The sequence below is a fragment of the Phyllobates terribilis genome, unplaced genomic scaffold (genome assembly GCF_046119375.1).
Source record: "Phyllobates terribilis strain yellow unplaced genomic scaffold, ASM4611937v1 Scaffold_12__6_contigs__length_324123572, whole genome shotgun sequence".
Lineage (NCBI taxonomy): Eukaryota > Metazoa > Chordata > Amphibia > Anura > Dendrobatidae > Phyllobates > Phyllobates terribilis.
In genome coordinates, this window is record NW_027362772.1 from 89402983 (window position 1) to 89416412 (window position 13430).

At 56.3% G+C, this 13430-nt stretch overlaps 1 protein-coding gene across 7 annotated transcripts in view; it reads right to left on the bottom strand.

Annotated features, from left to right (window-relative positions):
- EIF4G3 (eukaryotic translation initiation factor 4 gamma 3) overlaps positions 1-13430 on the bottom strand; it is a 262238-nt gene that overhangs the window by 161708 nt on the left and 87100 nt on the right. For all 7 annotated transcript variants that reach the window (XM_073656081.1, XM_073656075.1, XM_073656080.1 and 4 more), the window contains one exon: positions 47-229. In XM_073656081.1, coding sequence (XP_073512182.1) covers positions 47-229 — 183 coding nt within the window. The remainder of the gene's footprint in view (positions 1-46; positions 230-13430) is intronic.

Here is a 13430-nt window from a genome sequence, read left to right on the forward strand (position 1 = left end):
CACTGCTGCTGCGGAGGCGGAGGAGTACAGACAGGAGCGCCGGTACCTGGGGGATACAGTACTGGGGACCCTGCGGCATGGCGTACGGCATGGGCAGATGATTCACCATCATGATGTGCTGGTTGGTCTGGTAGACAGCGGCAGTGGGGGTCTGTGCGCTCGAGCGGATGGAGGGGTTGCTGTTCTGTATGGTGGCACGTGGCGGCTGAATCTGTGGCCTCTGGAAAAACTGCCGGAGAAAAGAGAAACCACTGAGACACAAGACAAGACGTGAGCGAGAGCCTGCAAGGAGGAGCGGATACAACCACTGCGGGGAGAGAGGATACAACCACAGCGGGGGGAGCGGATACAACCACAGCGGGGGGAGCGGATACAACCACAGCGGGGGGAGCGGATACAACCACAGCGGGGAGAGAGGATACAACCACTGCGGGGAGAGAGGATACAACCACAGCGGGGGGAGAGGATACAACCACTGCGGGGAGAGAGGATACAACCACAGCGGGGGGAGCGGATACAACCACAGCGGGGGTAGCGGATACAACCACAGCGGGGGGAGCGGATACAACCACCTCAGCGGGGAGAGCGGATACAACCACCTCAGTGGGGAGAGAGGATACAACCACCTCAGCGGGGGGAGCGGATACAACCACAGCGGGGGGAGCGGATACAACCACCTCAGCGGGGAGAGAGGATACAACCACAGCGGGGGGAGCGGATACAACCACAGCGGGGGGAGCGGATACAACCACAGCGGGGGGAGCGGATACAACCACAGCGGGGGGAGCGGATACAACCACAGCGGGGGGAGCGGATACAACCACAGCGGGGGGAGCGGATACAACCACAGCGGGGGGAGCGGATACAACCACAGCGGGGGGAGCGGATACAACCACAGCGGGGGGAGAGAGGATACAACCACCACGGGGAGAGAGGATACAATCACCACAGGGAGAGAAGATACTACCACCACAGCGGGGAGAGAGGATACAACCACAGCGGGGGGAGCGGATACAACCACCACAGCGGGGAGAGAGAGGATACAACCACCACAGCGGGGAGAGAGGATACAACCACCGCAGCGGGGAGAGAGAGGATACAACCACCGCAGCGGGGAGAGAGGATACAACCACCACAGCGGGGAGAGAGGATACAACCACCACAGCGGGGAGAGAGGATACAACCACCACAGCGGGGAGAGAGGATACAACCACCACAGCGGGGAGAGTGGATACAACCACCACAGCGGGGAGAGAGGATACAACCACCACAGCGGGGAGAGAGAGGATACAACCACCGCAGCGGGGAGAGAGGATACAACCACCACAGCGGGGAGAGAGGATACAACCACCACAGCGGGGAGAGAGGATACAACCACCACAGCGGGGAGAGAGGATACAACCACCACAGCGGGGAGAGTGGATACAACCACCACAGCGGGGAGAGAGGATACAACCACCACAGCGGGGAGAGAGGATACAACCACCACAGCGGGGAGAGAGGATACAACCACCACAGCGGGGAGAGAGGATACAACCACCACAGCGGGGAGAGAGGATACAACCACCACAGCGGGGAGAGAGGATACAACCACCACAGCGGGGAGAGTGGATACAAACACCACAGCGGGGAGAGTGGATACAAACACCACGGGGGAGCGGATACAACCAGCGGGGAGAGAGGATACAACCACCACAGCGGGGAGAGAGGATACAACCACCACAGAGGGGAGAGAGGATACAACCACCACAGGGAGAGAAGATACAACCACCACAGGGAGAGAAGATACAACCACCACAGCGGGGGGAGCGGATACAACCACAGCGGGGGGAGAGAGGATACAACCACCGCAGCGGGGAGAGAGGATACAACCACCACAGCGGGGGGAGAGAGGATACAACCACCACAGCGGGGAGAGAGGATACAACCACCACAGCGGGGAGAGAGGATACAACCACCACAGCGGGGAGAGTGGATACAAACACCACAGCGGGGAGAGAGGATACAAACACCACAGCGGGGAGAGTGGATACAAACACCACAGCGGGGAGAGTGGATACAAACACCACAGCGGGGAGAGTGGATACAAACACCACGGGGGAGCGGATACAACCAGCGGGGAGAGAGGATACAACCACCACAGCGGGGAGAGAGGATACAACCACCACAGAGGGGAGAGAGGATACAACCACCACAGAGGGGAGAGAGGATACAACCACCACAGCGGGGAGAGAGGATACAACCACCACAGCGGGGAGAGAGGATACAAACACCACAGCGGGGAGAGTGGATACAAACACCACAGCGGGGAGAGTGGATACAAACACCACAGCGGGGAGAGTGGATACAAACACCACGGGGGAGCGGATACAACCAGCGGGGAGAGAGGATACAACCACCACAGCGGGGAGAGAGGATACAACCACCACAGAGGGGAGAGAGGATACAACCACCACAGAGGGGAGAGAGGATACAACCACCACAGCGGGGAGAGAGGATACAACCACCACAGCGGGGAGAGAGGATACAACCACCACAGCGGGGAGAGAGGATACAACCACCACATTGGGGAGAGAGGATACAACCACCACAGCGGGGGGAGCGGATACAACCACAGCGGGGGAAGAGGATACAACCACCACAGCGGGGAGAGAGGATACAACCACCACAGCGGGGAGAGAGGATACAACCACCACAGCGGGGAGAGAGGATACAACCACCACAGCGGGGAGAGAGGATACAACCACCACAGAGGGGAGAGAGGATACAACCACCACAGAGGGGAGAGAGGATACAACCACCACAGAGGGGAGAGAGGATACAACCACCACAGAGGGGAGAGAGGATACAACCACCACAGCGGGGAGAGAGGATACAACCACCACAGCGGGGAGAGAGGATACAACCACCACATTGGGGAGAGAGGATACAACCACCACAGCGGGGGGAGCGGATACAACCACAGCGGGGGAAGAGGATACAACCACCACAGCGGGGAGAGAGGATACAACCACCACAGCGGGGAGAGAGGATACAACCACCACAGCGGGGAGAGAGGATACAACCACCACAGCGGGGAGAGAGGATACAACCACCACAGAGGGGAGAGAGGATACAACCACCACAGAGGGGAGAGAGGATACAACCACCACAGCGGGGAGAGAGAGGATACAACCACCACAGCGGGGAGAGAGAGGATACAACCACCACAGCGGGGAGAGAGAGGATACAACCAAGACAGCGGGGAGAGAGGATACAACCACCACAGCGGGGGGAGCGGATACAACCACAGCGGGGGAAGAGGATACAACCACCACAGCGGGGAGAGAGGATACAACCACCACAGCGGGGAGAGAGGATACAACCACCACAGCGGGGAGAGAGGATACAACCACCACAGCGGGGAGAGAGGATACAACCACCACAGAGGGGAGAGAGGATACAACCACCACAGAGGGGAGAGAGGATACAACCACCACAGAGGGGAGAGAGGATACAACCACCACAGCGGGGAGAGAGGATACAACCACCACAGCGGGGAGAGAGAGGATACAACCACCACAGCGGGGAGAGAGAGGATACAACCACCACAGCGGGGAGAGAGAGGATACAACCACCACAGCGGGGAGAGAGGATACAACCACCACAGCGGGGAGAGAGGATACAACCACCACAGCGGGGAGAGAGGATACAACCACCACAGCGGGGAGAGAGGATACAACCACCACAGCGGGGGGAGCGGATACAACCACAGCGGGGGGAGCGGATACAACCACCACAGCGGGGAGAGAGGATACAACCACAGCGGGGAGAGAGGATACAACCACCACAGAGGGGAGAGAGGATACAACCACCACAGCGGGGAGAGAGGATACAACCACCGCAGCGGGGAGAGAGGATACAACCACGGCAGCGGGGAGAGAGGATACAACCACCACAGCGGGGAGAGTGGATACAACCACTGCAGCGGGGAGAGAGAGGATACAACCACTGCAGCGGGGAGAGAGGATACAACCACCACAGTGGGGAGAGCGGATACAACCACCACAGCGAGGAGAGAGAGGATACAACCACCACAGCGGGGAGAGAGGATACAACCACCACAGCGGGGAGAGAGGATACAACCACCACAGAGGGGAGAGAGGATACAACCACCACAGAGGGGAGAGAGGATACAACCACCACAGCGGGGAGAGAGGATACAACCACCACAGCGGGGAGAGAGAGGATACAACCACCACAGCGGGGAGAGAGAGGATACAACCACCACAGCGGGGAGAGAGAGGATACAACCACCACATTGGGGAGAGAGGATACAACCACCACAGCGGGGGGAGCGGATACAACCACAGCGGGGGAAGAGGATACAACCACCACAGCGGGGAGAGAGGATACAACCACCACAGCGGGGAGAGAGGATACAACCACCACAGCGGGGAGAGAGGATACAACCACCACAGCGGGGAGAGAGGATACAACCACCACAGAGGGGAGAGAGGATACAACCACCACAGAGGGGAGAGAGGATACAACCACCACAGCGGGGAGAGAGGATACAACCACCACAGCGGGGAGAGAGAGGATACAACCACCACAGCGGGGAGAGAGAGGATACAACCACCACAGCGGGGAGAGAGAGGATACAACCACCACAGCGGGGAGAGAGGATACAACCACCACAGCGGGGAGAGAGGATACAACCACCACAGCGGGGAGAGAGGATACAACCACCACAGCGGGGAGAGAGGATACAACCACCACAGCGGGGGGAGCGGATACAACCACAGCGGGGGGAGCGGATACAACCACCACAGCGGGGAGAGAGGATACAACCACAGCGGGGAGAGAGGATACAACCACCACAGAGGGGAGAGAGGATACAACCACCACAGCGGGGAGAGAGGATACAACCACCGCAGCGGGGAGAGAGGATACAACCACGGCAGCGGGGAGAGAGGATACAACCACCACAGCGGGGAGAGTGGATACAACCACTGCAGCGGGGAGAGAGAGGATACAACCACTGCAGCGGGGAGAGAGGATACAACCACCACAGTGGGGAGAGCGGATACAACCACCACAGCGAGGAGAGAGAGGATACAACCACTGCAGCGGGGAGAGCGGATACAACCACCACAGCGGGGAGAGAGGATACAACCACTGCAGCGGGGAGAGAGGATACAACCACCGAAGCGGGGAGAGCGGATACAACCAACACAGCGGGGAGAGAGGATACAACCACCACAGCGGGGAGAGAGGATACAACCACCACAGCGGGGAGAGAGGATACAACCACCACAGCGGGGAGAGAGGATACAACCACCACAGTGGGGAGAGCGGATACAACCACCACAGCGAGGAGAGAGAGGATACAACCACCACAGCGGGGAGAGCGGATACAACCACCACAGCGGGGAGAGAGGATACAACCACCACAGCGGGGAGAGCGGATACAACCACCACAGCGGGGAGAGTGGATACAAACACCACGGGGGAGTGGATACAACCAGCGGGGAGAGCAGATACAACCAGTGGGGGTCTAAGGCTATGTGCCCATGATGCAGAAATGCTCCGGATTTTTCCTGAGCGTTTCTGCATCTCCCTGGCAGAAAAAACGCATGCGGATTGTACATGCAATTGTACATGCGTTTTCCCTGCCAGGTAGAAGAAGTGTTTGTCACGCGTTTTGCACATGCATTTCTGCATGCGGGTTATCAAGCGCTTTCCAGGCGATTTTAGCATCACTTGGAAAGTGCTTGACAACTTGGTCACACTATATAAATCCATGCAGCCGGCAACCGGCATATATAGTGTGACCAAGTTAGTTAAAAAAAAGAATAAAATGGTAAAAAATAAAAAAAAAACATTATACAACCCTTCCGATGGCCCCCGGTCTCCTTCTCTAGTCTCCCCGATGGCTCGCGATGGTGTAAAAGGACCTTCCATGACGTCATTTAGTCATGTGACAGGTCACGCAACAGCAGACGTCGGTGGTCGCATGACCTGTCACATGACTGAATGATGTCATGAAAGGTCCTTTTACACCACCGCGAGCCGCCGGGGAGCCAAGATGTATCGGATAGAAGACCGAGGGCCATCAGAAGGTGAGTATGATTTTTTTTCTATTTTAATTCTTTTTTTTTTTTACAGTTTCTATGGTCCCCGGGTCTGGATGAGAGCCTCCTCTTCTCTAGACCCGGGTACCATCCGCACATTGAATCGCAGAATATCCGCATGTGCACATGTAGTCATGCGGATATTAAGCGATTCAATGCAAGTCAATGGCGGCAAAAACTCTGCGATTAAGCAAAATAATGGGTAATGCTGCAGATTATTCCGCAATGATAATCCGCAGAGGAAATTTCCGCAGCATGAGCACAGCATGCGGATTATCATTGGGGGACATAGCAGACCTACTGACGAGCGTTTAAGCGTTTCTGCAGAGGAATTGCCACCTGACCAGGGGGACCACAGCCGGTACTGAGGAGTCAACACGAGCGGCCACGATGGGACGACCGCGAGCAGGGCATGATGATGAGGCGAGACCCCCGAGTACAAGGAGCCTCATCATATACAGGACTATGAGGGTGAGACCCCAGAGTACAAGGCGCCTCATATACAGGACTATGAGGGTGAGACCCCCGAGTACAAGGCACCTCATATACAGGACTATGAGGGTGAGACCCCGGAGTACAAGGCGCCTCATATACAGGACTATGAGGGTGACACCCGCGAGTACAAGGCACCTCATATACAGGACTATGAGGGTGACACCCCCGAGTACAAGGCACCTCATATACAGGACTATGAGGGTGAGACCCCCGAGTACAAGGCACCTCATATACAGGACTATGAGGGTGAGACCCCGGAGTACAAGGCGCCTCATATACAGGACTATGAGGGTGACACCCCCGAGTACAAGGAGCCTCATATACAGGACTATGAGGGTGAGACCCCGGAGTACAAGGCGCCTCATATACAGGACTATGAGGGTCAGACCCCCCCCCCCCCCCCCGAGTACAAGGCGCCTCATATACAGGACTATGAGGGTGAGACCCCGGAGTACAAGGCGCCTCATATACAGGACTATGAGGGTGAGACCCCGGAGTACAAGGCGCCTCATATACAGGACTATGAGGGTGAGACCCCCGAGTACAAGGCGCCTCATATACAGGACTATGAGGGTGAGACCCCGGAGTACAAGGCGCCTCATATACAGGACTATGAGGGTGAGACCCCGGAGTACAAGGCGCCTCATATACAGGACTATGAGGGTGACACCCCCGAGTACAAGGCACCTCATATACAGGACTATGAGGGTGAGACCCCGGAGTACAAGGCGCCTCATATACAGGACTATGAGGGTGAGACCCCCGAGTACAAGGCGCCTCATATACAGGACTATGAGGGGGAGACCCCCCGAGTACAAGGCGCCTCATATACAGGACTATGAGGGTGAGACCCCCGAGTACAAGGCGCCTCATATACAGGACTATGAGGGTGAGACCCCCCCGAGTACAAGGCGCCTCATATACAGGACTATGAGGGTGAGACCCCGGAGTACAAGGCGCCTCATATACAGGACTATGAGGGTGACACCCCCGAGTACAAGGCACCTCATATACAGGACTATGAGGGTGAGACCCCGGAGTACAAGGCGCCTCATATACAGGACTATGAGGGTCAGACCCCCCCGAGTACAAGGCGCCTCATATACAGGACTATGAGGGTGAGACCCCGGAGTACAAGGCGCCTCATATACAGGACTATGAGGGTGACACCCCCGAGTACAAGGCACCTCATATACAGGACTATGAGGGTGAGACCCCGGAGTACAAGGCGCCTCATATAAAGAACTATGAGGGTGAGACCCCCGAGTACAAGGCGCCTCATATACAGGACTATGAGGGTGAGACCCCGGAGTACAAGGCGCCTCATATACAGGACTATGAGGGTGAGACCCCCCGAGTACAAGGCGCCTCATATACAGGACTATGAGGGTGAGACCCCGGAGTACAAGGCGCCTCATATACAGGACTATGAGGGTGAGACCCCCGAGTACAAGGAGCCTCATATACAGGACTATGAGGGTGAGACCCCGGAGTACAAGGCGCCTCATATACAGGACTATGAGGGTGACACCCCCGAGTACAAGGCACCTCATATACAGGACTATGAGGGTGAGACCCCGGAGTACAAGGCGCCTCATATACAGGACTATGAGGGTGACACCCCGGAGTACAAGGCGCCTCATATACAGGACTATGAGGGTGAGACCCCGGAGTACAAGGCGCCTCATATACAGGACTATGAGGGTCAGACCCCCCCGAGTACAAGGCGCCTCATATACAGGACTATGAGGGTGAGACCCCCCGAGTACAAGGCGCCTCATATACAGGACTATGAGGGTGAGACCCCGGAGTACAAGGCGCCTCATATACAGGACTATGAGGGTGACACCCCCGAGTACAAGGCACCTCATATACAGGACTATGAGGGTGAGACCCCCGAGTACAAGGCACCTCATATACAGGACTATGAGGGTGACACCCCCGAGTACAAGGCACCTCATATACAGGACTATGAGGGTGAGACCCCGGAGTACAAGGCGCCTCATATACAGGACTATGAGGGTGACACCCCGGAGTACAAGGCGCCTCATATACAGGACTATGAGGGTGAGACCCCGGAGTACAAGGCGCCTCATATACAGGACTATGAGGGTCAGACCCCCCCGAGTACAAGGCGCCTCATATACAGGACTATGAGGGTGAGACCCCCCGAGTACAAGGCGCCTCATATACAGGACTATGAGGGTGAGACCCCGGAGTACAAGGCGCCTCATATACAGGACTATGAGGGTGACACCCCCGAGTACAAGGCACCTCATATACAGGACTATGAGGGTGAGACCCCCGAGTACAAGGCGCCTCATATACAGGACTATGAGGGTCAGACCCCGGAGTACAAGGCGCCTCATATACAGGACTATGAGGGTGAGACCCCGGAGTACAAGGCGCCTCATATACAGGACTATGAGGGTGACACCCCCGAGTACAAGGCACCTCATATACAGGACTATGAGGGTGAGACCCCGGAGTACAAGGCACCTCATATACAGGACTATGAGGGTCAGACCCCCCCGAGTACAAGGCGCCTCATATACAGGACTATGAGGGTGAGACCCCGGAGTACAAGGCGCCTCATATACAGGACTATGAGGGTGAGACCCCCCGAGTACAAGGCGCCTCATATACAGGACTATGAGGGTGAGACCCCCGAGTACAAGGCACCTCATATACAGGACTATGAGGGTGAGACCCCGGAGTACAAGGCACCTCATATACAGGACTATGAGGGTCAGACCCCCCCGAGTACAAGGCGCCTCATATACAGGACTATGAGGGTGAGACCCCGGAGTACAAGGCGCCTCATATACAGGACTATGAGGGTGAGACCCCCCGAGTACAAGGCGCCTCATATACAGGACTATGAGGGTGAGACCCCGGAGTACAAGGCGCCTCATATACAGGACTATGAGGGTGAGACCCCCGAGTACAAGGCGCCTCATATACAGGACTATGAGGGTGAGACCCCGGAGTACAAGGCACCTCATATACAGGACTATGAGGGTGAGACCCCGGAGTACAAGGCGCCTCAAATACAGAACTATGAGGGTGAGACCCCCGAGTACAAGGCGCCTCATATACAGGACTATGAGGGTGAGACCCCGGAGTACAAGGCGCCTCATATACAGGACTATGAGGGTGAGACCCCCCGAGTACAAGGCGCCTCATATACAGGACTATGAGGGTGAGACCCCGGAGTACAAGGCGTCTCATATACAGGACTATGAGGGTGAGACCCCCCGAGTACAAGGCGCCTCATATACAAGACTATGAGGGTGAGACCCCCGAGTACAAGGCGCCTCATATACAGGACTATGAGGGTGAGACCCCCGAGTACAAGGCACCTCATATACAGGACTATGAGGGTGAGACCCCGGAGTACAAGGCACCTCATATACAGGACTATGAGGGTCAGACCCCCCCGAGTACAAGGTGCCTCATATACAGGACTATGAGGGTGAGACCCCCGAGTACAAGGCGCCTCATATACAGGACTATGAGGGTGAGACCCCGGAGTACAAGGCACCTCATATACAGGACTATGAGGGTGAGACCCCGGAGTACAAGGCGCCTCATATACAGAACTATGAGGGTGAGACCCCCGAGTACAAGGCGCCTCATATACAGGACTATGAGGGTGAGACCCCGGAGTACAAGGCGCCTCATATACAGGACTATGAGGGTGAGACCCCCCGAGTACAAGGCGCCTCATATACAGGACTATGAGGGTGAGACCCCGGAGTACAAGGCGTCTCATATACAGGACTATGAGGGTGAGACCCCCCGAGTACAAGGCGCCTCATATACAAGACTATGAGGGTGAGACCCCGGAGTACAAGGCGTCTCATATACAGGACTATGAGGGTGAGACCCCCCGAGTACAAGGCGCCTCATATACAAGACTATGAGGGTGAGACCCCCGAGTACAAGGCGCCTCATATACAGGACTATGAGGGTGAGACCCCCGAGTACAAGGCACCTCATATACAGGACTATGAGGGTGAGACCCCGGAGTACAAGGCACCTCATATACAGGACTATGAGGGTCAGACCCCCCCGAGTACAAGGTGCCTCATATACAGGACTATGAGGGTGAGACCCCCGAGTACAAGGCGCCTCATATACAGGACTATGAGGGTGAGACCCCGGAGTACAAGGCACCTCATATACAGGACTATGAGGGTGAGACCCCGGAGTACAAGGCGCCTCATATACAGAACTATGAGGGTGAGACCCCCGAGTACAAGGCGCCTCATATACAGGACTATGAGGGTGAGACCCCGGAGTACAAGGCGCCTCATATACAGGACTATGAGGGTGAGACCCCCCGAGTACAAGGCGCCTCATATACAGGACTATGAGGGTGAGACCCCGGAGTACAAGGCGTCTCATATACAGGACTATGAGGGTGAGACCCCCCGAGTACAAGGCGCCTCATATACAAGACTATGAGGGTGAGACCCCGGAGTACAAGGCACCTCATATACAGGACTATGAGGGTCAGACCCCCCCGAGTACAAGGCGCCTCATATACAGGACTATGAGGGTGAGACCCCCGAGTACAAGGCACCTCATATACAGGACTATGAGGGTGAGATCCCCCGAGTACAAGGCGCCTCATATACAGGACTATGAGGGTGAGACCCCCGAGTACAAGGAGCCTCATATACAGGACTATGAGGGTGAGACCCCCCGAGTACAAGGCGCCTCATATACAGGACTATGAGGGTGAGACCCCGGAGTACAAGGCGCCTCATATACAGGACTATGAGGGTGACACCCCGGAGTACAAGGCGCCTCATATACAGGACTATGAGGGCGAGACCCCTGAGTACAAGGCGCCTCATATACAGGACTATGAGGGTGAGACCCCCGAGTACAAGGCGCCTCATATACAGGACTATGAGGGTGAGACCCCCGAGTACAAGGCGCCTCATATACAGGACTATGAGGGTGAGACCCCCGAGTACAAGGCACCTCATATACAGGACTATGAGGGCGAGACCCCCGAGTACAAGGCACCTCAGATACAGGACTATGAGGGCGAGACCCCTGAGTACAAGGCGCCTCATATACAAGACTATGAGGGTGAGACCCCCGAGTACAAGGCACCTCATATACAGGACTATGAGGGTGAGACCCCCGAGTACAAGGCGCCTCATATACAGGACTATGAGGGTGAGACCCCCGAGTACAATGCACCTCATATACAGGACTATGAGGGCGAGACCCCCCAAGTACAAGGCACCTCAGATACAGGAGTATGAGGGCGAGACCCCCCAAGTACAAGGCACCTCAGATACAGGACTATGAGGGTGAAACCCGAGAGTACAAGGCGCCTCATATACAGGACTATGAGGGTGAGACCCCCGAGTACAAGGCACCTCATATACAGGAATATGAGGGTGAGACCCCCGAGTACAAGGCGCCTCATATACAGGACTATGAGGGTGAGACCCCCGAGTACAAGGCGCCTCATATACAGGACTATGAGGGTGAGACCCCCGAGTACAAGACACCTCAGATACAGGACTATGAGGGCGAGACCCCCGAGTACAAGACACCTCAGATACAGGACTATGAGGGCGAGACCCCCGAGTACAAGGCACCTCATATACAGGACTATGAGGGTGAGACCCCGGAGTACAAGGCGCCTCATATACAGGACTATGAGGGTGAGACCCCCGAGTACAAGGCGCCTCATATACAGGACTATGAGGGTGAGACCCCGGAGTACAAGGCGCCTCATATACAGGACTATGAGGGCGAGACCCCGGAGTACAAGGCACCTCATATACAGGACTATGAGGGTGAGACCCCGGAGTACAAGGCGCCTCATATACAGAACTATGAGGGTGAGACCCCCGAGTACAAGGCGCCTCATATACAGGACTATGAGGGTGAGACCCCGGAGTACAAGGCGCCTCATATACAGGACTATGAGGGTGAGACCCCCCGAGTACAAGGCGCCTCATATACAGGACTATGAGGGTGAGACCCCCGAGTACAAGGAGCCTCATATACAGGACTATGAGGGTGAGACCCCCCGAGTACAAGGCGCCTCATATACAGGACTATGAGGGTGAGACCCCGGAGTACAAGGCGCCTCATATACAGGACTATGAGGGTGACACCCCGGAGTACAAGGCGCCTCATATACAGGACTATGAGGGCGAGACCCCTGAGTACAAGGCGCCTCATATACAGGACTATGAGGGTGAGACCCCCGAGTACAAGGCGCCTCATATACAGGACTATGAGGGTGAGACCCCCGAGTACAAGGCGCCTCATATACAGGACTATGAGGGTGAGACCCCCGAGTACAAGGCACCTCATATACAGGACTATGAGGGCGAGACCCCCGAGTACAAGGCACCTCAGATACAGGACTATGAGGGCGAGACCCCCGAGTACAAGGCGCCTCATATACAAGACTATGAGGGTGAGACCCCCGAGTACAAGGCACCTCATATACAGGACTATGAGGGTGAGACCCCCGAGTACAAGGCGCCTCATATACAGGACTATGAGGGTGAGACCCCCGAGTACAATGCACCTCATATACAGGACTATGAGGGCGAGACCCCCCAAGTACAAGGCACCTCAGATACAGGAGTATGAGGGCGAGACCCCCCAAGTACAAGGCACCTCAGATACAGGACTATGAGGGTGAAACCCCCGAGTACAAGGCGTCTCATATACAGGACTATGAGGGTGAGACCCCCCGAGTACAAGGCGCCTCATATACAAGACTATGAGGGTGAGACCCCCGAGTACAAGGCGCCTCATATACAGGACTAT